The following is a 25,947-nucleotide window of genomic DNA, read 5'->3' on the forward strand; positions in this document are numbered from 1 at the left end:
CTTAACTCCCCCTTCCCCGCTTCATCCCGCGCCCGAGCCCCGTCCGGGACCCGCGCGCCGCGCCGTTCCCGGACGACGCCGCGAGCGCGGGGGGCCGGGCCGCGCCGAGGGACCGGGCGGGCGCCGCCCATCCCTGCAGATGCCGGGGGTGTTTCGCCGGCCGCCACGAAGCGACTGCCACGTCAGGACAACTTCACAAAACCCGGCCGAGGCGCGTGACGCAAGCGGGCGGCCGCGGCGGGGTTGGGCCCGCGGCCAGACGAGCAGGCCGACCTGCAGCCCGGGCGCCCCGTTCTGCGACGCCCCGGCCGGCGCCGGTGCCTGCCCGGCCGGCCCTCGGGAGGCGGAGAGCAGCGGAGGAGGCGGAGCCCGCGCCGCGCTCACACCCCCACCGCCCGGCCGCAGTCGGGCTGGACTGGGCGGCGTGAGCCGAGGCCTCCTCGGCCAGGCCCTGTTGGCCGGAGCCCGAACTGAGACCCGGGCGGCGGCACCTCCGAGAGTGGGCCGCGGGCCGCCATGGAGACGCGCTACAACCTCAAGAGCCCGGGTGAGCAGGGGCTGGGCGGCGGGAGGGACCGGGGCTCCGGGGCCAGCGCGTCCGCCCCTTGCGGCGGCGCCCCGGTATCGCGCTCTACGCTAGGCCGCCGCCTGCCCCGAGCTGCAGGCCGCAGGGCGCGGTGGACCCCACACGGCCGGACCTCGACCCGCCCGCGCCCCTCTGCACCGCCCGCCCTCCGCGCCGGCGCGCCTTCGCGCCCCGGAACAGGTGTAAAGGTGACGGCCCCGCTGGACCGCAGCCTCCGCATGGCCGAGGTTCCCCCGCCGCTGCCGCCGGACGGGTGCTAGTTGTTGGACTCACATCGAGGATTTCGTCCTTTAAGTATCCCATTTGTAGCATTTCAGACATAAAGGAAAGATGCCGTAGCCAAACTAGCTAACCAGTTGAACTAGTTTGATTCTACCACTTGAGAACTACCCATGATTTTTGTCCTAAAGCGGCTAATGTGATAAGGATGAATTCAGTCCTAGAGAGCTGTTTCCTTGCATTCGGTGACCCCAGCAAGCAATCCTAGTCTTCAGCTAGGAGGCATTGAAAAAAAAAAAAAGAGGAAGAAAAGTAATCAGCTCTCTCATATGAAGACTGAAATGAATCACTGGCTTCTATTAAATGGCATTTACTTGATTTGTACTTTCTCAGGAGGAAGAAACTCTCCAGGTCAGCTCGGAATGATAAATTCTAGAATGTTAGTGACAGTTTGATCAACTCTTGCAGCTGCTTTAATGTCTTCCCCCAAAAACTGCTGCTCAGACTAGCATCCTTATGGAAAGAGTTGACACTGTGAATATCTGATTTTTAAAAAATATTACGGGTCTGGGGATGTAGCTCACTGTTAAGAGTGCTTGCCTAGCATGTGCAATGCCCTGGGTTTGATCCCAAGCACCGCCCCAAAATTATACATATAATAATTTATATATTATATATACACATGCATATAAAATTATATATAATAATTTATATATTATATATACTCATGCATATAAAACTATAATTTATATATATGTACACATGCATATAAAATTATATATATAATTTATATATTATATATACACATGCATATATATATGTGTGTGTATACATATATATGTATGTGTGTATATATACACAGTTAGTCCAGAAAAGCCTGAGGATACTGATTGAGCAGAGGTTTGTTAGCCTGAGTGCTGTCAGGTCAGAAATGTCTTAGATGACCAACTATGTAGATTGAGTCATAATATTTTGGGGACTATAGATTCTTTTAAAAACTTGGTGAAGACTGTGGTCTCTGCAAGAATGACATTTCTACAATTCAATTTCAGTGAGTTCACAATCTACCTCCAGCCCATCACTTAACCCTAGGAAGGAAAAAAGGTCAAAGAGAAAGGGAAAGAAAAGCTTAATTTTTAATATTCAGTGGTAGGATGATTGAATTATTTGGATCGTGATAAAAACTATGTGGTAAAATTGTGACTCCTTGGTCACATGGTTCTTTAGACTGGAACAGGTACTTAATGGACTAGCCAGAGGATAATGCAGTGTGAGTAGTGGGATGGGGAACTGGTGGTTGTCAGAGGACATTGCTCAGTTTTAATTGTCATAGTTGAGATTCTGATGATAAACTTTAAAGTCCTCCAGAATTTTGTACATTTGCCAAATATGTGACCTACTACCAACTAGTTGAGCCTTGGTTGACATTCTTTAGTTGGTTCAGAAATTGCATCCTCTTTTTGGTTTCATTTCCTGGAAGGTGGTATTGCTGTTCTAAAATCAGTTTTTGTACAAATATTTTTTATTTATTGAGTGGATCATTTGGTGTTCATGGAGAAGGTGAATTAGATGAGATATGGGACTTTCTGAAAATACTGGGAGACATAGTGCAAATGCTTCCTCCCTTTGTTTTATTTTCAGACCTTGGTATTTTTAGAGTAATGACTACGTGAAAGGAAGTGATTAAAAACATCACACATCTTCTGTCTGCTATCTTAAAGGTATAGATGAGAAAATTCAGTGAAATCCATATAGATAATTGGTTAAAGGGCAGTATACTTGCATGTAGGCAGTAAAATGTTCATTTCATAGGTGGGAAAACTATAGTACTTACGGTTTTTCTGGAATGGACTTGTGATTGTGGACAGAGCTCTTGTAAGGCCACTTCCTAAACCTCGACTGACCTATCAGTGACTGTCTCTGGATCAACTGGGTCTCCTTTGACCAAGATAGTAGAGTCAAGTAGTACAAAGTAGGGAGATGAGTGTTTAAAGAACCTCCTTTGGCAGCTTTCTCAGAAGGGGGAGGTAGGTGATGGGTGCATAGGAGACAGGTACAAAAGTACCCAACCTCCACCAGAAACTTGGGAGTTATTTTGTCCTTCCTATTGCCATCAGCTGCACCTTCATAGGAATCATCCTTAAGCTTTTCTGCTCAACTGAGACCCGTCTTCCAACTATGGACATATGGTGACTGACTCAGCGTCTTCACACAGATTTCCATAGGTTGAAAAAGGTGTATAAAAGCAAACTCATGGGGTTTCTCAACTCCTCCAAACTTGCGCCTTCATTCACCTAATTCTCCTTACCACAGGGATTGGCACCACTCAGGCATCTATGGGAGTCATCCCCTTCCCTCCAACCCAAGGCCTAGAGCAGTTTGCCACTGAGCTATACCTTGACTTCTTGTTCAACTCCTTTGCTCCACTTCTACTGTGAAACATGGAGCACACATACACGTACCGTCCGTTTTCACCAGATCAATTACAACAAAAACTTATTAGATCACTTTTCAAATTGAAAGTTTTCAGTAGTGTCCTGATAGTTGTGGGTAAAGTTCAAAGTGAACTGCTTAACACAGTATACAGGGCTGCTTAAGATTTGATCCTTGCCTTCCTCACCAGCCTCCTTACCCTCCTCTCTTAGACGCCTTGGCATTTTCACACTTTCCATTTTGCCTGAACCACTCTCTAGATGGAGTGGCTTTCTCACTTCCATGTTCTGGTTCTGGTTCTGACTGGAACCTCTGCTTGGAATGCCTTCCCTTGAATACATCTGAAATTACTATTAATTCTTCAACTTCTTTAAGCTTCAGCGGTGCTTAGCTTCTCTAGGCATACTAAGGTAGTCCGTATCCGATACTTGGTCAGTATCAGATCTACACTGTGTTGTAACTGTTTTCATGTCTTTCATGTACTTACCATATACTTACTGAGGGCAGGAAGCAGGTTTGGGTCATTCTCTGTTTCCAACACTGGGATACTCCAGATGTTTGTCGAATGGAAACCTGTGCAGAGTCTTTCTGGGCAGAAACATTAGTCCTTAACGTTTGCTGTCGTGCTTCATTGTGGAAGCAAGACCAGGCAGGTGAGAAGAATCACATTGGGTTCACATCCTCCTCGACTTGCTGCTTCCTCAATTTCATGCATGCCTTGGGAACTGATGGTATCAAGATATTTGCTTTCCAAGAGAAACTGATATTAGGGAGACGGGGACCTATAAAAGATTCCTGTATTTCTAAGTGGTGCTAGCTCCAAACCTTAATGCAAGCTCAGTGAGTTAACCCCTGCACATGAAGCGAGCTGATCCAGACGCATGTTGCTTAGAGCTTTGATTCATAGTGATCATGTGGCTTCTGTAAGAAGCAAGAGGAAATGTAGTGATGGAGGTGCCATCCTGCTCTTTCCTTGGCTTATCTTATCCCACCATAGTGAGAAGCCTCCATGGAAACAATCTCGCAAAGAGACGAGGAGCTAGAGTGAAAAGGTTTCCTCTGTAGCATGTGGGGGTAGAGATAGGATATCAGGAGGAGCAGACTGTGCTCCGGCCCTAGTTGCCAGGCAGCACCTTGAACTTTGACTAAGGACAAGTGAAATTGTCCTTAGGAGCCAGAGGAGCCATGCCATAAGCTATGTTGAGGCCTGACTTTGAACCAGGGACAACCACGAAGAAGTGATTGCCTTTTTTTTTTTTTGGTTGTGCTGGGGATGGTACCTAGGGCCTGGTAGGCAAACACTCTACCATTGACCTATCCCTCCAACCCTATCCAACCCTATTCTAGTCCATTTTTAACCTTTATAACTCATGACCTTAGGCATAGGGAGGGGGTGAAACTTAAGAAGGGGCGGGAAGAAAAGGAGAATTGTTGACTTATATTTGACAGGTGTAAACATTGAGTCACAATATGATTAAGTGACTTGTTCAAGGACTTAGGAGCTACAAAATGTCAAAGTCAGAATTGTAATGCAGCTCTAAGTCTGGAATCTCTATTCTTGTTCCCTAAGGTATTCATAATACCTTATTTCTGGAAAAAATAGATTATGAACACCCTCGATTAATGTTACCTGCTTGGCTATGCGGCTGTAACTGTCTCATGGTATTTGCCTATGTGGTCCAGGAACTAATAAAATCAGCATATTTGGTTGTTGAGTCAATGATGGTTATTCCTTTTCAGGATTGGAACAAATGCATTGTAACAATAAAGACCCTTTCATACATCTTTCATAATATCTGGTATAACTATTGGGTATTTATTTTCTTCTCTCCTATTGAACCTTGTTGGGTGGGAAGGAACAAATGTGGTAAAACATGACTTCTTCAGCTTCTTAATCATTGTTGTATTCAAGTAGCTAATGAAGGAAAACAGTATCTGGCATTTTTGATTGCTGACAGCAGCCAAACGACTTAACTTTGTAAGAACGTCTCTGATTTTATTTATCTTAGGTAATATTAACTTAAAAGCATGAGATTTTCTGTGGCTTTAAGTAGGGGTTTTCAATCTTTGTTCCATGGGCCCTTGCAGGAGTGAAATGTATGGAAGGGGAGTAGAGTTTGAAGGCCTTTCCACCCTACCCTTCAGCCACCAGGGGTTCTCATTCAGCTTTTCTTTGAGCAAAGAATTTGTCTTATGTCAAGTAAGTTTGAAAACAATTTTCTTTAATCAGATTCGTGGAAAGAGATATATTAGAAGATGTTAACATTCAGTTCAGCCAGTATTTAAGCTTTGAAGAGAATGCAGCCAAGTAAAAGTAGATACTTACTGGTTTTTTGTTTTTTTTTTAAGCAGGAAAGACAGATGTTAAATGGAACTATAAGAGAGAGACTATCATGAAAGGTAGAATACAGTGTCATGATGGTATGGTACCAACAGCTTCAACCTTGTCTCCTTGGCAGTGGTTTCTAAACCTGACTGACTATTAGAATCATCTGGAGAGCATTTATAGTCTCTACTCCTGCCCAGAACTCTTCAGACATTTACCTGCCCAGACAGAACTCTCTAGTCACTCCTCTGAGGTAGGAGTTACTTGATGGTCTTGAATGTGGGAACCAGTCTAAGTGATGCTGGAGGTCGGAGCAGCTTTGCAAGCTGAGGAACCCCATGTAGAAGGCCTTGAGTAGGGAAAAGGTGGAGTGTGTTTAGAGAATTGACAAAGCCTGGTGTTTAAAGCATGGAGGGAGAGAGTATCTCAGTATGTATGTTTCCAGGACAGCATTTATTATGCTGTTTTATTGGCTGCCCCCCCCCAACTCTAAACTCCTTGATGACCCAAACTATATTCTATTTGATGGTAGCTGTAGCACCTAGCACTCAGTAGGAACTCAAAAAATATTTGATGACATCTGGGCACTGGTGACTCACACCCATAATCCTAGCTACTTGGGAGGCTGAGATCTGGAAGATCGAAGTTCAAGGCCAGCCTGGGCAAATAGTTCATGAGAACCCTCTCCAAAGTAGCCAGAGCAAAATGGACTGACGGCGTAGCTTACGTGGTAGAGCACCTGCTTTGCAAGTGTGAACCCCTGAGTTCAAACCCCAGTCCCACCAAAATAAAAATTAAAAAAAAAATTGATGATCAAGTGAACAAAGTCTCTGCCTACAGGGGCTTAGCTTACAGTAGGAGATGGAAAAGAACACTAATAATTATGAAATAAGGTAATAACTCAAGAAGATTTTTTGTTTTGTTTTGTTTTGTTTTGTTTTTGAGACAGGTCTTGCTTAGCAGCCCAGGCTAGCATCAAATTTGTAATCCTCCTGCCTCAGCCTTCTGAGTGCTGGGATTACAGGTATGTGCCACTATGCCCAGGTAAGCCTTTTTTTTTTTAAAGCCTAGGGACTTTTGACTCAAATGTGTTTTGTGGAAAAGTGATATGAAGCTGTTGTGGTTGTATATTTGTGGAATTTTCTTCTCAGTTCTCCTCTCTGCCCATAACATTCCAATACATTTTACTTCTATTATTCCCCTGCTTACTCATGCTCACCTGGGTAACTACCTGTTTCTCTTCCAAGTGTCATGTACCTGACCTCTTTTCTGCTGTAAAGTTACAGGCCCACCTGGTCTTCCTGACATCTGGTACCTACCTCTTTTGTGTCTGTGGCACTGGGGATTGATCCCAGAACCTCCAACTTGCTTGGCAAGCACTTTACCACTTGAACCACCCCCCCACTCCCACCTCTTTTAAAATTTTGTTTTTGAGACAAGGTCTGGCTAACTTTGCCTGGGCTGACCTTGAATACGCGATCCTCCTGCTTCTGCCTCTGAGCTATGTTGTTTTCTTAAAACAGAGTTTTAAGAAGCCTTCTCTGTGGCTTTGTCATCTACTCCAGTATCCTCACATTTTTTTTTATAGCACCTAAGCTTGAGGTGAGAAGGGTAGGATCCAGAACATATATCAAAAGAATTGAACTTTGAGAGCCAGTAGGGAAGGGAAAAGGGTACAGATACAGATAGGATTGATTATAGATTGTGCTGGGCTTCAATTACACTCCTGCTAATAGTCACGTATGAAATAAAAGACTGTTGCCACCAGCTGAGAGAGATGAAAGAGAGGAAGATAAGTGTGAAACAGTTGTAGGGTGCTAGGTGGACAGAGTGGGCTGGTGGCTTACCTGGGAAATATAGGAGTATTAGGTGCATTGTATCCCAGTGTAAATTGTTGACAATAACTCTATAATGACATCAGTATGCCAGTATCATGATTTTCCTCCTCTTTCAGTAATACTTAGCTTTTTGGGTAGAGATACCAAATAAGAAGATGGTTGAGTTGAATCAGCCAGTGTTGAATTTTGTTAGGGGACATGAAAGAGGGACTTCTCAGAGCCAAGAGTGTGCACAAAGAGGGAAGGAAATGTAGGTATAGGTGGGGGTCCGTGGATTGGAGGTTTTAACTAAGCTGAGTAGTCATTTTGAAAGGAACTTAAATAGAGCTGTGGAGATTCAGTGCACTTTGGAGCAGTACCACTAAGTTAATGTGAGGTAGTGGGTGGAAAGACCCAAGAGGTTGAGGATATGGGGGTTTTCTTTTCATTGAGTGTGAGATGCAGAGGGTTAATACAGACATTTTAGCAAGGTAGGGTCAGAATGCCTATGCTGAACCCCAGCTGTGTGATTTCCTAGTGGTGTAACCTTGAGCAAGTTATTCCATCTCAGTTTCCTTATCTGGAAAATGGGGATAAAAGTAATACCAAGCTGATAGTGTTCTGAGGATTAAATGAGTTAATATTTATAAAGCACTTAGAAAAGTGCTGTCACATAGGAAGTATATATAAATGCTTATTAAATAAAGATAGTGTCTTCCCTAAACATTCAGTTTAATATATAATTATTTAAAGTATGCCATTCTTCTAATGTCTAGCTACCACTTCTTTCCTCTCCCCCCATTTATTGCTGTTACCCCCTAATTAAACCTTTGCTATATGCTTAACCGAATTAGACATTTTTCATTAAAGTAGGAACATTTGGATTAGGACTGTAAGTCTGTACTAATCACTCAGAAAAGTATTTTTAAATATCTGTTTTATGAATTTATTTTAGCTGTTAAACGTTTAATGAAAGAAGCAGCAGAATTGAAAGACCCAACAGATCATTACCATGCGCAGCCTTTAGAGGTTAGTTCCTGTCTCTACTCTTCATCTGGGTTTTTGTCCTTTAATACTTAAAACAGCTTCTTTAAAATTGCCTTTTAATTGCTTCCAGTCATTATGGATGTGTTTGATACAGTTGTTCAAGCTATTTTAGTCCGTTTGTTACATGAGTGTTTCATTAGCCTTCAGGACCAGACATTGTGGACCAAGTAGATTTCTGGACTCTAAGGGCTCTCAGATGCTCAGTTGGTATGACGTCCTGAGCGTGAGGGGGGGACTGGACAGAGCCCCAGACTCAGTCCCTGGAGGGGCTTCTGCAGCTACCTTGCCCCTTTACACTAACGTTTCTTACCTCTCTTCACTCTTCCCATCTGTAAAAGGTTAATAAATTGCTTAGTCAGGTTTTCATGGAGGATACAGATGTAATAATGGATGTGCATGAATTTTGCAAGCTGAAAAGTACTTGGTAACTCTAACATGACATTAATAGCAAATGTACTAATACTACTGATCATTTGTAAATATGTTATAAGAGGTAATTTTTTAAAATGTTAAAATAATCCAAATTTATAGTAATCATTTGACTAGATTATAATTATTACCAGTAGTATTCTTTCAAGGATTATTTTGTAATTTAATTAAATTTGTCATCTTATTTATGAATATATAACAGCACTAAGAATTTTTTAATGTATTTAATTATAAAAGATTTTAGCTCTAATAAGATATAAAATTTAGATTAGACAGCTGTTACTTATCTCATTTATTTATAACTTTTATTTTTGAGACTTTTGTGCATTAGAAATTATCTTAGCAATAATATAAATCATTTGATTTTTCTTACCTGATAATAGTTCTGTCATTCATTTTGATAAAAATAATCTTTTAATGGGTTATTGCTTTTATTCAGGATAACCTTTTTGAATGGCACTTCACAGTTAGAGGACCCCCAGATTCTGATTTTGATGGAGGAGTTTATCATGGACGAATAGTGCTGCCTCCAGAGTATCCCATGAAACCACCAAGCATTATTCTTCTAACGGTAAGACTTGTTGACTTTTTTTTCCCTTTTTTTTGGTGGTGGTGGTGGTACTTGTTTGAATGTAGGGCCTTGTGCTTGTTAGGCAGGTACTCTACCACATGAACCACACTCCTAGCCCTTGTATGCTTTTTAGTTATTGTTCAAGTATGATCTTGTGATTTTGCCCAGTGCTAGCCTAGGACCATGATCTCCTTCCTACCTATGCTTCCAACCTGGCTTGTTTGTTGAGATAGGGTCTTGCTAACTTTTTGCCCAGGCTGGCCTCGAACCATAATCCTCCCAGTGTCTGCCTTCTGAGTAGCTTGGATTATAGAAATGAGCCACTGCACTTGGCAAAATTTTTGGCTTTTTTGGGAAGCCCATGGGTTAGCTTTTCCTGGTGCTGTAAAATATAATCAGTACACTCATTTTCATTTAGAAATAAAATGAAACATAGTTATAATTTTACCTTTGGAGTCCAGGCTGTGGGACTGCAATTTTTTTTTTCCTCAAATTAATCCCTAAGAAACTGATGTGTCTAAGAAGTAGTAGTAGTATTGATGGATGCATAGGTTGTTAGGATTCGTGAGTTAGTGTCGAGTGTGCATAGTGCCTGGCATGGTGAGCACTGTAATGTTAGTGTGTCTCATGGGCACATCATCTCCTTCAGCTTCCCACCTTCCTTACACGGTTTTCCTGTTTCCTCATCTTCACAATGAGAAAAATGGCCCCTACCTCACAGAACTGACGTGGAATTAACAGGATAGCTTTTAGAGTAGGGCCTGACACAGAATCCCTGTCTGTGCTATCTGTGTCTCAGGCTTTCCATTGTTACCTAGTCTATGTTCAGATGAAAGAAAACTCTTGATCCAATTCTTCTCTTGTTAGGCTTTCCTTCACTCATTTCCTTTCATTTATAAGTGTTTTTAATTCTCCCCCAATCTTGAAAAATGCACAAACAAAACACAAGAACCTTTCTGTTTACCTTGTTAAGCTGTTCCTCTCTTTGATAACCTCCAAGTCCTTCTTACTCTAGCGTGACCTGTTACAGTCTGGCTTCCACACGTAGTCCTCTGTGGAAATATGCTTATTCCACCTAACTCAGAGGCCAGTCAGAAATCCCATGCCTCTTCTCAGTCTTCACCCTGTTCATTCGTGTTACCTGATCCATAGGGCAAGCAAATGGTGAACGAGAGCTGACAAACTAGGTTCTGACCAGTGTTCTTTCCATCACACTGTGTGCAGGATCATGCTGCATTGTCTGTGAGGCTCAGTTTTCTCATCAGTCAAAAGGAATGTCGCATATGGGCAGTGTAATCACACTGTAAAGTTTCTGGCATAGAGAAGCTGCTTAACAAGAATTAGGTGTTACTGACAATTGTTAATGCTGGCAGGAAGGCTGGAACAGAGTTCTGGAGGCCCCTACCATGTCAGGAGTCACTTCATTTAGTTTCCAGATCACAGGGAGAGCCAGTTGGTCTAGAGAGTGGGGTTGGTTCATGGGGAAACTGGTGTGTGTATGTGAGTGGAGGGGGCAGTTGGCAGCAGCTCTTTACCAGTAAGTTTAATATAGATGTATGTGTTTGTGTGGTACAGGAATTTTGAACTCAGGGACTTGGACTTGTTAGAAAAGTGCTCTGTCGCTTGAGGCATTCCCTCAGCCCTTCCTTTTGTTTTTTTTTGTGGTACTGGGGTTTGAACTCAGGGCCTACACCTTGAGCTATTCCACCATCCCTTTTTTGTGGCAGGTTTTTTTGAGATAGGGTCTCGCAACTATTTGCCTGGGCTGGCTTTGAATTGTAACCCTCCTGATCTCTGCCTCCTGAGTAGCTGGGATTACGGGCATGAGCCACTGGTTCCCAACCCCTCAGCTCTTTTTTGCTTTAGTTATTTTTCAGGTAGGATCTCATGTTTTTGCTTGGGGCTGGTCTCAGTCTGCAATTCCCCCCTCTAGGTATCTGAGACCCTCTAAACGTGCCACCCTGCCCAGGTTAATGGCTGCTAACTTTTTGCTCAGGCTGGCTTCAATCTCCAATTTCTACTTCCTGAGTGGCTAGGATTATAGGTATGAGCCATTATTCCCAGTGGTATGGTCATAGTTACCAAACTGTGTTCCAAACATAGTTACCAGTCCTGTGTTCCTGATATTCAGCATTGCACTGTTTCGAGTTCACTTCCTCTCTTTTAAAAAATCTTCAGCTTTCATTCAGCAAATCTTTTTAAACACGTGTCCTGTGGGGGCGCCCTGTGGATGTGGCAGAGACTAAGTTAGTCTTAGCCCAAATGGCACATATATTCTAACTTCATGCCTCCTACTCACTCTTTCTCAAGTGTGGGTATTCTATCAGTTCAGACATTAGCTGTTGTTATTTCTATTACATGGCTTCAGTGGTTGCCTCTGTGAAGAGGTACCAAAAGTCGATAAGTGTATCCTTTTTCTAACATCAGCATACTTATATTTGTACCTGCCTGTTAGTCATTGTCAGTAGCTTTCCTATAAAATCATCAGATCCACTCCAAGACTGAATCCTTAGCTCCAGCTTCCTTTTCTGTGTTCCTGTCTTATTAAATGGCATCATCCCTCTGAAAATCACCCTTGCCTTAAGTCTTGCTCTCCATGTCCTTCTTCACTAGCTAGTTGTGTGACACCATGTTCTTAGATTGTAGCTTGGCTCTTACAATGCTTTAACAATGCCTACCTCTGTAGTAGTCACATGTCAAATGTTGTTATTAAGATTCCAGTTGTTTGACTCAGTTTCTAAAAGGTGCTATACACCTTCCAAAAACAGCTTTTACCATTCATTCAGCATCTAGAAAATATTTTTGGAATGTCTAAAAGACAAAAATCTGTGTCTCCTTTCATTCTTTAAAATTTTTTCTTAAAATTATTATTCAGATATAAATATAAAATGTATTTATGCTTGGAAAGTATAAAACATTAAACATACCTATGTAATTTAAAAAATGCATTATTTATTTTTAAGGCTAATGGGCGATTTGAAGTGGGCAAGAAAATCTGTTTGAGCATCTCAGGACATCATCCTGAAACATGGCAGCCATCATGGAGTAGTAAGTATTAGTTACAAGTGAATATAAATCTTATAACTTTATTCAGTTCATAGTAATGCTTGCTTGAGATTGAAGCTATTTTGGATAACTTGATACCATTAAATAAATAAAATAAAGTGCTTTTCTATGTCGAGATTTTTGTGACATTCCTCACTTGTAATGTCTTTTGTGAAACCCTCCAAGTCTTTTTTTCTTCTCTTTATAGAGCAAATCCAGTTCCTTTTACAAAGCAACTTAGATTAACATTTACATTTTTATTTCAGTAAGGACAGCGTTACTAGCCATCATTGGATTTATGCCAACGAAGGGAGAGGGAGCGATAGGTTCTCTAGATTACACACCAGAGGAGAGAAGAGCACTTGCCAAAAAGTAAGTTGGGCTTAAATACTCTTGTGCTTCATGGTATTAGAAAACAGGCTGTCTCTCTTACTTTTGGCCTTGGCTACAGGATCTGGTCTTACCGTTGCTACCTTAGAAATCCAGTTCTACTAATTTCCTTGGAGTGACCTGAATCTAAACACTTGATTTTTTTTTTCTTTTTTGTGCTGGTAGGGCTCAATCTCAGGGCCTTGCCCATGCTAGGCAAATGCTAATATTCCACTTAAGATTTATTTTTACTAAAGTGCTAGATATATTCTCCTGGAAAATATTACTGGCCATTTGTTTCCACTTGGATTGTATTACAGACAGAAAAGAATCAGGATAGTTATTTATATATAGCTTTTTAAAAGATTAGAAACTCCTTGGAGATAGGAGGGAATCCACTTTATCTATCTTTGTATCTACAGGATATAGCTCACAGCAAGTACTCAATAAGTGATCTGAAATAAAGGGACATTTCATCAACTTGTGATTGCTCAGTGGTATTGTCCTCTCTTTTTTCAGGTGCATTTTTGTCTAGATAACCAAGATTAGTCATTCAATTCAAAGTGTCCTTGCCTTTGAATAGTGCTAAAGTCTTATTTCTTGATTTTGACGATTTTCCTGCCATACTTCAGACAAATTATATTAAGTTAGAGCATATTTTATCCTAGCACAGCCCAGAGTAGGCCCTCCACAGATGTTTGTTATGTCAAATAGTTAGATTTTAGTGTTGGGAGATTTGGAAAATGCTCTGGCCTTAGAACAACTTTTTTTTGTTTTAAAACCATATTCCCTGATTCTGGGGCTATACCTTACTTGCAGGTACTATTCGCACATCACAGTGTGTTTTTTGAATACACAGTATGTATTTTCATTTGATTTCCTGTGTTGGCTTTCTATCTAGACACTTGATATCCAGTTGATTTCATGTACAGGTGAAAAAAAAAACCTTTTTTTTTTTTTTTGGTTGTACCGGGGTTTGAATTAGGGCCTTATGCTTGCCAAACATGTGCTCTGCTACTTGAGCCACCTCCCAGCTCTTTTTGGTTCATTACTTCACTGAACAGGAGCTCACTTTTTTGCCTATGCCAGCCTGGACCATGATCCTCCTATTTGTACTCTAAACGTAGCTGGGATGACAGGCATGTACCATAACACCCAGTTTTTTGATTGATTGAGATGGGATCTTACATACTTTTTGCCTGGGCTGGCCTCAAACTGAAATCCTCCCATTGTCTGCCTCTAGTGTTACTAGGATTACAGGCATGAGCCACTGTGCCTAGATTTTTTTTTTTTTTTTTTTAATTTTCAAGACAGGGCCAGCTCAGCTGGTTTCAAACTCACACTCCTCCTGCCTCAGCCTCCCAAGACTGAGGGTGCACCACCAAGCCCAGTTTACAACTTGGTTTCTTGTTCTTACTCTTATTCTTCTAGGTAGCTGAGTATATACGTTTCATCTGACTGCTCGGTAAAAGTGAATGTATTCTAGGGCAAATAAATGAGATTTAATTGGTTACCAAAGGGATATGGACAGTAATGCTGTTCTTGTGAAACAAACAAGTATTCATCAATAAATACTAAATTAATGGTTCTTTTACATATATTTTGTTTATATGATGCTGTTTTATAAACTTGAATAGCATTTTCTTCTAGATCTTAAGTTATATTCATCTAGAAATATTGTAGAAAATAATTTTTAAAAATGAAGTTTAGAGCTGGGGGAGTGATGGCATGTGCCTATAATCCCAGCACTCAAAGAGGCTGAGACAGGAAGATTGAGAATTCCAGGCCAGCCTGGGCTACAACAAAAAAAATGGTCAGCTATGTAACTGTATTTCTACATATTATACATACTGTGTTTCAGTCATTTAAGTCCTTGTAGCACTCTTGTGCGCTTTAGGGCAGTTTTGGCTCCATCTGGAATACAAAGGGGACAGTGGAAAAACAAATAAACCTAAGGAAGTCATCTAGTTACCAGACTTATCTTGAGTCTGTTTAATATAACCAGTGGTGGATTCAATTTTAGTTTTTTCTACAAGTTCTTCTAAGTCTTCCAAGTTATACTCTGTTTAAAAGAGTAGGATTTGTAAATCATTTTTAAAGAAATATCTGTCAATTCTATTCTTAATTGTCTTTCCTGTTTTATGTTTCTGCTAAAAAGATAATTTGAGCTTTATAATGGATCTTTTCCACTGGCTTTAAGTGGACTTGTTAGGTGGGATCTTGAGAACAGTATTGTAGACAATTCATCTATTTTGTCATTGTATAGACCTAAAACTTACTCTTCTTTAGATAACATTTAAAAAATGGAATCTAAGCTCTGTATTTTTATGAACTCATACTTAGAACTGCAGTTGCTGTCTTAATCACTGCATGTGGGTAAATGTGGTGTGGAATTGTTCAGTGTTCTTTCCTTCCAAATGTAATCATACAGGCCAGGTGCCGGTGGTTCATGTCTGTAATCCCAGCTGCTCAGGAGGCAGAGATCAGGAGGATCACAGTTAGAAGCCAACCTAGGCAAATAGTCCGCGAGATCCTATCTCAGAAAAAAGCATCACAAAAAAAAAAAAAAAAAAAGGGCTGGTGGAGTAGCTCAAGGTGTAGGCCCTGAATTCAAGCCCCAGAACTGCAAAAAAAAAAAAAAAAACTAAAAACACCCCACAATATTTGATTATCTCAGTAAAAGAGAATTAATATTCACCAATTTGATTTATACTCACTGAACAAAGTTGTTCCCTACCAGATCCCAGGATTTCTGTTGTGAAGGATGTGGCTCTGCCATGAAGGATGTCCTATTGCCTTTAAAATCTGGAAGTGATTCAAGCCAGGCTGACCAGGAAGCCAAGGAACTGGCTAGACAAATTAGTTTTAAGGTATAAATTCCTAAATACATTCTACTTACATCACCTTTTATTTACTACTGAATTTGGATAACAAGGGAAGCTATATAGTTCTCTTGCAGTAAGATTTTACAAATGATTTTTTTCCTATTATAAAATTCTTAATTACACTCATAAAGGCATTATAGCATAGCAGTAAAACCAAGGGTCTGATAAGCAAATCTGGGTTCAAATAACAACTTTGCTGCTGCTTATGACAGGTATCATATCAGACATACTGCTTAACTACCGTATGCCCCTTTTTTATCTATAAATAATGTTGGTACCTACCCTGCAGGATATTGTGAGGATAAAGTAAATTAATACATTACTACGTGTGTTGCATTTAGAACTGCCCCTGTGCTCCATAAATTCTAGCTATTATTATTGAAAATATAGATAAGCCTTAACAAGAAATTATACTCATACCTAAACACCACATCTAAGAAATAACTGTTGTAAATTTTTTGACTTATTTCCCTTTTATCCCTCTTTAATGCATGTTTTACCCAAAGATAAGATTTATATAGTATTTTATGACTTTGAGTAGTCACATTCATGTTTCTGGAATTTAATTAGCTCCACAAAAAAAAATGTTAGCTCACATTATGCAACACATTCCTCCTCCATCTTCTCCACATCTCATCCCATGTGTCCTCCTGGGTCTACTAGACCAGGAGAACTAGACCATCTAGTTTATTGTAGTACCTGGAAGAAAAGATGTAAATGTTGCTTCTTCTGAGGATTCTTGATATAATTAAAATTACTTCTCTGAAAACTCTTAGGGCCAGATGTATTTATGTCAGAGTTTTTCAGATTTTAGAAACTATCTTACATATACCATATATTAACTAACTGCAGTGGCTAACTTGAGTAGCACCTCATAATCAAATCCATTAAGATTTCCTCCGCAAACCTGGGACTGTGGACACTGGTGTACTTGCCTCACATCAGTTCATTCAGGGTTTGCCTAAAAATTACTAAAAAAACTTTAGTTTTTAGCCAGGCGCTGATGACTAACTCCTACATCCTAATTACTCAGGAGACAGAGATCAGGAGGATTGTGGTTAGAAGCCAGCCTGGGCAGATAATTTGAGAGCTTTCTCGAAAAAAATTCAACACAAAACAGGGCTAGTGGAGTGGCTCAAGTGGTAGAGCACCTGTCTAGCAAGCGTGAGGCCCTGAGTTCAAACTCCCAATACTACCAAAAAAACAAAAAACAAACAAAAAAACCCTTTAGGTTTTAGAGCTTTTTTAGAATTGTAGATTGTGAACCTATGAATATTGGTTTTGTTCCTCACCAACTAGCAGCTCCTTGAGAACAGGGATTGTCTATGCTTCTTCCTAAATATTTAGCATGGTGTCAGACACAGGAGTGCACAAAGCCTAAATGATTGATAGGAGATACTAAAGGACCAATTAAAATAAATACAGGGGTGGGAATTTAGTAGGTTCTGTGTTATTCTGTACATTTCTTATAACACTGCTCCTGGGTGTGTCTTATTTCTAGGCAGAAGTCAATTCATCTGGAAAGACGATTACTGAGTCAGACGTTAACAAACAGTCTTTTTCACTAAGTGACTTACAGGACAATATACCTACAACATTCCAGGGTGCTACAGCCAGCACATCGGTATGGCTTTTACCTTTTAATATATATATATATATATATATATATGTATATCTATATTGTTACCATTATTTGGAATAGGATAGGATCCTAGATCAAATATCTGAAAATGTTTGTTTTTCCTAATAGTTGGATTCTAGCCCAGGTGACTCCCTAATAAGTTATATTATCTTGAGCAAATTATTCACACTTTCTGGGCTTTAGTTTGTTTTCTTGTTAAGTGGGGCTAGACTAAATAATTTTCTCTCCAGAATTCTATGATTTGTTTCTAAAGTTAGTTTCAAGATAGTGCTAGATTCTGAATAAAAATATGTTAGCCACTTTTCAAATAGATCCTGTCTTTGGCATATTTCTTAAACTACATGAAGGCAGAGACTTGATAAACAGCTGGAGCCATAATTTGCCTAGAGTTGCTCTCTTCTGTACAGTAGCCACTAGTCACTTGTGTCTGTCTAAATTTAAGTTAATCAAAATTAAGTAAAATTCAAAGCTCAATTCCTTAGTCACCTAGCCACATTTCAAGTGTTCCATAGCCACATGTGGCTGGGGTGGCCATATGTAGAAGCTTAGATCTAGAAGTTCACTACCATTGCACAGTTCTGTTGGACAGTGTTGCCTTGACCATAGTTAAGTGTCCAATAAATAACTGTTGAGTGACTGTTATGGGTGATGTTAGTCGTGCCTGACCTATTGTCTGAAAACATTGGTAGGCCTAGGTTGTCAGAAAGACTGATCTAAAAAGTATGACTGGATTGGTGCTACATAATTAGGATTATAGGAAAGACAAAGACTTTCCTTTCTATATATAAAAGTCAAAACAGTCTTTTGGGGTCTTTTTGATTACAGATTGTTTGGCTAAGTAGTTAGATCCATTGGTTTCTTCTAGATTATAGAAGACTTTGGAGGATCAGAAAAACTAAAAAAAGAAGCTGGCCAAATATAGATTTGCCTTTTCCAGGAATAACCTGCTATAAAGTGGTATTGAGTAGTCCTGAATGACTCGCTCCCATCAGAGAGTGAGCTGGATACAGAAAAGTAGATTGGAGAAGAGCAGGGAAGAGGTTCCTCTTTCTTGAGGAAATAAAGTGTGTGTAGATGAGTTTAAGTTAGTTTTACATGATCTCAGTATAATTTTATGAATTACAGAGGAATATAATGAATTAATTTTAAAGTCAGTATATCTTGGTTTGAAATGTTAAAACATTCTGATTAATTCTAATTGTATTTTATAAATAGTTTTAAAAATATAGAGTCATTCTATTACTAATATGAAGGTAGTAATCTTTTTTAACTATTAGGACAGTCTCCTAATGTTTATTATGTATCTCAGTTTGTCTTTGATGTATTTTAAGTCTATGTCAAGAGACCTTGTTACATATTCCAGTTATTCGTACTCCAGTTGTAATTTATTTTGTAATTATTTATGTACTGTCTATCTCATATTGTAGAATTAAGTTCCATGAGAGTCAGGGCTCTCTTTTGACTAATCAGGGACTAGCTTGGTGCTTTGCATATAGTAGGTGGTCAATATATATTTGTTGACTGACTGAATGAATCCTAGGGTTGATACTTTTAAAAAATACTAGGAATATAGGCAAAGAAATCAAGAAGTTTAAGTAAATTAGAGTATAGAATAATGTTATTACTATAGTAGTGTTTTCCACTTGACTTTTATGTGCATGTAACTTAAAATTCTTTATCATAGATATAGGTCATTAATTGAAAACAATTTTGTTTAAAATAGGCATAAGCAATAAATTGTCTATAATTACAAGTAGAGCTTTTCATCACATTGGAGTGTGGTTGTATAATTTGACCACTACGCAAATAACTGAAACTTGCTTTGGCTAGGGGTAGGTGCACTCAATGCAAATGTAACATAAATTCACTGAGATATCATGCATTAAACCCCAGATAAGCCATGTGTTTTTCCAGCATCGAGGGAGTGAGGGATTGGTGAAAGTAAATACAGCAGATAACATGAGGCCATCTGTTGGGCTTTGATGCAGAGTTTTTAGGTATGTAAAAATGGGGAAAATAACCTGATGGTAGTTTTGTATTCTTTGCTTTTATAATAAAAAGCAAACACAGAATTCCCTCACAGATGCTGGCTATTCTAGGTTATTATAGAAAAATTGATATATATTGTTAAGGAACTTAACTATGGCTATGACTATTTTAAGCAGGAAAAAATTTCATAATTTTATATTATCAAGGGACTGGGTTTTAGCCAGTGCTATACCATCCAAAAGGCATCTGAAATGTAGGAACCTAATTAAACATTGTATCTATATAAATATTTCCACTAAATCATGTAATAAGTATCTATAGTCAATATTTTATTTATGTATTTATTTTGTGACACTGGAGATTGAACCCGCAGCCTTGTTCTGCTAGTTACTGTCTTTTTTGACTCAGGGTCTGACTATGTAGCCCAGGCTGCCCTTGAACTCTCAGTCCTCCTGCCTCAACCTCCCAAGTGCTGGAATTACAGGTGTGGGCTACCATGACTGGTTTGTGGTTAGTACTTTAAAGGGTTGTTTTTCTAAATATATTAATTATATTAATAAAGAACCAAAAAGCTGTCCTAAGTAAATTCACTTGTTTTTTGAACTTAGATCTAGATGCCTCCAAAGGGATATGTTAATAATAACTATTTAGTAATAACTTACATTTAATAAGCAATTTTGTGTGCTAAGCACTTTATAACATTATCCCATCTAATCCTCACAGCTGTGGAATTAGATATTACCCTCATTCAGATCTACGTACAGATGAGGGATCTAAGACTCAGGTTAAATAACTTGCTTAAGGTCACACATCTTCCAAGTAGCAAAACCCGCCTGGTAATGATACAGGCTCCTGCTTCAGGTTTATGGGCAGGATAATCTCCCCTCAAACTAAGGAAACAGTAACAGGTATACAATAAAGGTTTTAATCTGAGTCAATCGCTTATGCTAAATATGGATCAATGTTACTGTCATTTTTTAAATTCCTTAAGAACCTGTTCTCTTTAAGCATGAGTCCTTTGGCTATGTTAAGTACTTTTATCTTCTTGGCTGAATAATCAGAAGAATGAGAGATTGCAACTGTAATTAATGCTTCTATAACTCCATTCACTCACCTTATGACATTTGTGATGACGTGTGATCTAATAAATCACTGAGCTTTGTGTTTCTGCGCTCTTCAGTGAGCAGATTGCTCCTTGGAGTCCTGGGTCATAAAGGTCCAAGTACATGCAATTCTAATTCATTATCAACACTAACTTTTATTTATTTATTTAATTTGTTTATTGCTTTTATATTTATTCATATGTGTATACATTGTTTGGGCCACCTCCTCCCCACCCCTGCTTCCAGGCAGAACCTGTTCTGCCCTCTTGTGCTCCAGTTTTGTTGAAGAGAAAACATAAGCGGCAATAAGAAAGACATAGTGTTTTTGCTAGTTGAGATAAAGATAGCTATACAGAGAGATTCCTAGCATTGTTTCCATGCACATGTGTATTACAACCTACATTGATTCATCTCTACCAGACCTCTTCACTACTTCCTGCTCCCCTTCCCATAGTGGCCTCTGCCAGTTTCAGATTACTGTATTTGCTCCTCTATAAGGAGCAGATCCACCACATTCAAGTTTTAGGTTTCCTTTCCTTTCCCTATTTCTCCCATGAGTGTGTGACCCATGTCCAGTAATGTTACTGCATTTGTTCTAGGACTATAATCTGCATAAGAGGGAGAACATACTGTTTTTGGCCTTACTAACTTATTTTTAGCTTAAAGTCATCAGCAGTTCCTGTCTACCTCTGTATTAGAGGTCACTACATTTGAGAGATTCCAAAAGATAGCTTTAAGAAATTCAGATTATTTTTATATTTGTTTTTGCAGTGCTGGGGATTGAATCCAGGGCTTTGTGCATGATAGGCAAGTGATCTACCACTGAACTTGGGTTTTCCAGGCATGGTCTTGCTATGTAACTGAGGCTGACCTCAGTGTGATACTCCTGCCTCTGCCTCCTGAGTGCTGGTTTTATAGGCATGTGTCACCACGCCTAGTTTAAGCCTTTTAAAGTTGAAATGAGTGTCAGATTTAAAATGGAAATACTTTTCTACAGGTGACTTAGGTCAGCAGTATTTCCCCCTAATGTTTAAAACTATTGCTGGCCAAAGCCCACCCCATTACCTTTATTTTTTTATTTATTTATTTTTTGGCAGTACTGGGGTTTGAACTCGGGGCCTTACTCTTACCACTTGAGCCACTCTGCTAGCCCCCATCCTTTTGCCTTTAGAAAAAACATTTGAAGTATATTATTAGATTTTTTTCCTCCTAAATATTTAAATGTTTTTTAATGGAAAATATTTGAAATGTTTTATACTTAATTTAATATCATTCTGAATAAAACATGCTCTTTTTTAAACCAAATGTACTGGCAATAACCAGTGTATAAATTGCTTTCAATAAGAGAATTAAAGGACAGGTATCTATATAAATAAAGTGGAACTCATATTTTGTACAGCTTCTTTGACTATGTTATCAGTTTTTTAATCTATAAACCATATTTAAGATTTTGAACCTCACAGAATTAGAAATAAGAGCAAAATAGTTTCTGCTGGGTATTGGGGGGGAGAGGGAGTGGGTAGAGTGGGTGGTAAGGGAGGGAGTGGGGGCAGGGGGGAGAAATGAACCAAGCCTTGTATACACATATGAATAATAAAAGAAAAATGAAAGAAAAAAAAAAAGATTTTGAACCTCTTGGTGTCACATTGTGGTCATGCTATGACTAACAAGTCACTGCAGTTGTCATCCAGTGCTCTGGGGGAACAACCAATGCTGAAATAGAGCATACGTCGGATGGAATGTGAGTACCTCATACTTTCCTGAGCACATATCCGGAGAACTCTTGATAACATAAAGTAGCCCATACTAAATGATGTACTTCTGGACTCGTGCTCTGTTCACTAGTCGGGGATTGGGGGATGAGTAAGCCTGGCTATGAAGAATTCACAGTTTGAAATTTCTTGTGCTCTGGGATTACTGGTGGAAGCATTTCGACACAGTAAGATAAAACTGGAAGAAAGCTGGTTCATGAAAGGCACACTACTAAGAGTTTCCCTTTTTGAGATTTAAAATGGATCATTTTCAGGCCTAAAGTAGAAATCAAATTGCTTCTCTCCTTGGGACTCCTAAAAGAGGTGAAGTACCCAAGTGCTTAGCAGAGGCTGCTGGAACTATACCCGAGGGAGAAAGGAAGGCCATCTGTGGAGAAAATAGGTAAATTTCTGCCTTGTCTACTTGGTTGCTGGTAAATTCCTTCTCCACCTGGTGGCACTCAGATAAGTTGTACTGCTGGCTTATTCAGCAGCGTTGGTCACTAGTCTCAGCATTTACATAATTCCTGGTAGTTTTGCCTTTAGTCATATTTAATTCTCTGAGAATCTGTGTATTCTTGGACAGATAAGTCTATAATGTAGATTTTCTTTGCCAATTTCAAACTAAGTTTCTTTGCATTTCCAGAACCCATCTGCAGCATCCTTTCAACAACCTACGCAACCTGTAGCTAAGAATACCTCCATGAGCCCTCGGCAGCGCCGGGCCCAGCAGCAGAGTCAAAGAAGGTCATCCACTTCACCGGATGTAATCCAGGGCCAGCAGCCAAGAGACAACCACACCGATCATGGCGGTTCCGCTGTACTGATTGTCATCCTGACTTTGGCCTTGGCGGCTCTTATATTCCGGCGAATATATCTGGCCAATGAGTACATATTTGACTTTGAGTTATAATACTGCTTTGTGACTTAAGAGCTGTGATTCAGCTGCTTCATTCAACATTCTGCATTGGGTATAATCTAAGAATTGTTTACAAAAAGATTATTTTGTATTTACCCTTCATTCCTTTTTTGATCCTTATAAATTCAATATAAATACAGCTAGACATTCAGGCTATGTCCAGCAGTGTGTCCTGTTTAGCTTAAGAGACTGGAAGTCAAAGTTCCTGTCTCATTATTTTATCTGCTTTAGAGAGAAATACATGTTTCTCATGTCTCAACTTTTTTTTCTGTAAATTTGCAATACTTTTCTATATAATCCTTTGAAATTTTCTGATAAAAGATGGTGTTTTAAGTTCTCGTGAATATTACTAGTTACTCAATATCATTTATTGAGTACTCTGTTTCTACTTATGTAGACTATTATAGGGATAGAAGAGTTGAAAGGGAAAGCAAAACTTCTCCAAGTAGCTACCTTAAAATATCATTTATAGAAGAATACCGGATTGCCCTTCCTGTGACCTTGTGTTCTAAATATTATTTCAGTGAAATACAAGGATCTTTTTACGTCTTTGTTATTGGATGTTACTTGAAGAGGAAGTACTTTATAACCACTTGGATATGCTGTTATCAAGCCTCTTTCTGATACACAAACAAATTTAAAAAGAAAGAAAACAGTCCTCCAAAGAGCTTTGTCTTAAGGAATAAATGGTCCAAGCCAGGAAATTGCTTGATTTTCTCCCAGAAGTTAAGTAGGAAGATTGTAAAATTTTAATGTTTGCTCTGCTTTGAATTGTATATCTTTTGAAATGTATTATATGCCTAGCTTTGTAATCACTATAAATTTTAATTATTCCAGGAATATGCACAATGTTGAACTATTTCATGTACCATTTTAATGGAAAAACTCAGGGCCCAATAACAGTGATAGAAGGTAGACCAACCTCTACTTAGAATTGTCCCCCTAATCAAAGCCCAAGGAAGATTTTCAGTGAAAAAAAAAGTTCAGTACATTGTTTAGTGCTAGCCGACTCCACAGATGATGGTAGATAACTTTATTGTCACAGTGCCTGGTGAGACCATATAATCACAGAAAACATTGTCTTCAGATGTTCCCTTGGCAGCACTGAAGGCACTCTGAAGGCCTCTGCTAATGACGATTTAATTTTCAGATACAGACAGTCCTTAGCTTTCAAACATGTTGTTCTCTAAAAGTGTGTCAAACAATGTAAATGGCATCTAGTTCTAGACCAGTCCACAAAACTTAGCCCGGATGCATCTCAGGGAGGGTGTTCATAAAGTCCTTATGTTTTTTTAACTAACTGAAATTATGAGTAAGATAAAAAATAATTTGTAAGATTGTTTTAAAGGCAAATTTAATTTTTATTCCTGTTATGGTACTTTGGACCTATTAACCATCAGCCATATTTCTGTTTTCACTTGATAGTTTCCCATTATGTCTGCATCTAAAATAAAGACACATTGTATGCCATTACAGAGTTGTCTTAAGCTTTAAGCATTTTAAACTCTTAGCATTTTAAAGTTGTTCACAAATTGTTTCTATTATATCTATAGCTGAAGTTGAAAAAGTTTAAAAAAACCTAAGGACTTTATGATGCCTTCATATTAGGAAAATTATAGGTTACCATTTTATAATGGTTGGCCCAACTGGAAAGATGAGGTAGTGCTATCACCTAAAAAGGAAGTCCCCATGCCCTCAGCCTCTGCTATAATTGTGTGCTGGGAACAGTCTCCCATTTGCTCTCAGTCAGACTTAAGCCAGCCTCTTGATCCCTGACCTCATTGCATGTTTCCGTGGGGTGAACCTGTGCTTTAAAGTTAAGCATTGTGCAGATCCTGCTTTAATCAGATTTGCTTCTCCCTCACCTGTCCAGTGGTGGGTCATCTGCTTGTTTGTGTTGGAATTTTTAGCACCAGTACTTAAGTCTCAAATTGACATGTTTTGCTCCTCACATTCGCTCCCCAAAATCTTAAATTGTCCATCTGACCCCCATTGTGGGGTTAATGAGGCCACTGAAGGGTTGCTTCTGAAAACTATTATATGGAAAACCCTACTTTAACCTCTTAATTCCAGCATAAGGGAAAAACTGGATGTGTGATCTGGTAGGTAAAGTATTGGGGCTCATTTCCCCAATTCTCCCATTTAGGCAACTTGTGGCTTTCTCTTTGACCAGCACAGCACATGACATATATCAAGGTAGTTAAGACAGCATGTTTGAAAAAAATGTCTTTTGCTTGTTACTGTTTAAGCCAAGGAACCTTCAGATTTTATGTAATGTGAGGCTTTATGTAGCACTTACAGCTCCATGCTGCTCATTGTTTTATTCTACTGAAATAAATGAATTTCATCAAGATTCTCAGCTAATTTCTGAAAAGCTTTTAAAATTGATTATTGTTTTGACTAAAATATGTTTCCTGTTTCAGGAGAATAAGAACGCTTTGTTATTTTGGGTTTATGAAGAAACATTCTGGTATCTTGACAATGCCCATTTTTGTAGACCAGAACCAGTAAATAAGTAAACCTTACTCATTTGGACCTACTTGAGCAGAAACCTAGGGTGAAGTACTGAAAAACCTACATTGTTTTGTCACATGCAAGTAAGTATATGTAAAATGAATACATTTAGTGAGCCTGACTTTAACCAAGAATAATGTACATATTAACATATGTCTGTTGAAGCCCTCGTGGGAGGCTGTGCATGACCTGAAAGCTATTTGGAATGCCTCTTGAACAGGTGCCTTCAGAACTAGTTTGAACTGCTCAATAAAACCAGTGACTGTATTCATTTTTTTGTCTTTGACCAAAGGTTGTATTCT

At 39.3% G+C, this 25,947-nt stretch overlaps 1 protein-coding gene across 2 annotated transcripts; it reads left to right on the forward strand.

The window, feature by feature from the left end:
• Positions 1 to 374: 374 nt before the first annotated feature.
• On the forward strand, positions 375 to 25,482 carry Ube2j1 (ubiquitin conjugating enzyme E2 J1). Of its 2 annotated transcripts, none has more exons than XM_020173710.2 (8): positions 375 to 547; positions 8,337 to 8,410; positions 9,297 to 9,428; positions 12,392 to 12,476; positions 12,740 to 12,845; positions 15,583 to 15,712; positions 17,229 to 17,351; positions 22,859 to 25,482. In XM_020173710.2, exons 1-8 carry the CDS (start codon positions 517 to 519, stop codon positions 23,123 to 23,125), a joined length of 948 nt encoding a protein of 315 aa, XP_020029299.1. In that variant the 5' UTR covers positions 375 to 516; the 3' UTR covers positions 23,126 to 25,482. The 2 variants fall into 2 exon arrangements, with proteins under 2 accessions (XP_020029299.1, XP_020029300.1); XM_020173711.2 differs by lacking the exon at positions 375 to 547 and adding an exon at positions 5,417 to 5,438.
• Positions 25,483 to 25,947: the final 465 nt, after the last annotated feature.

This window comes from Castor canadensis, chromosome 1 (genome assembly GCF_047511655.1).
Source record: "Castor canadensis chromosome 1, mCasCan1.hap1v2, whole genome shotgun sequence".
Lineage (NCBI taxonomy): Eukaryota > Metazoa > Chordata > Mammalia > Rodentia > Castoridae > Castor > Castor canadensis.

Bases quoted from the DNA above. Each gene is read 5' to 3' on its own strand.
- Ube2j1 (XM_020173710.2), top strand. From the start codon at position 517: ATGGAGACGCGCTACAACCTCAAGAGCCCGG. The intron at 548-8,336 runs GTGAGCAGGGGC...AATTTATTTTAG, and splicing joins CTACAACCTCAAGAGCCCGG to CTGTTAAACGTTTAATGAAA. The intron at 12,846-15,582 runs GTAAGTTGGGCT...GTTCCCTACCAG, and splicing joins AGAAGAGCACTTGCCAAAAA to ATCCCAGGATTTCTGTTGTG.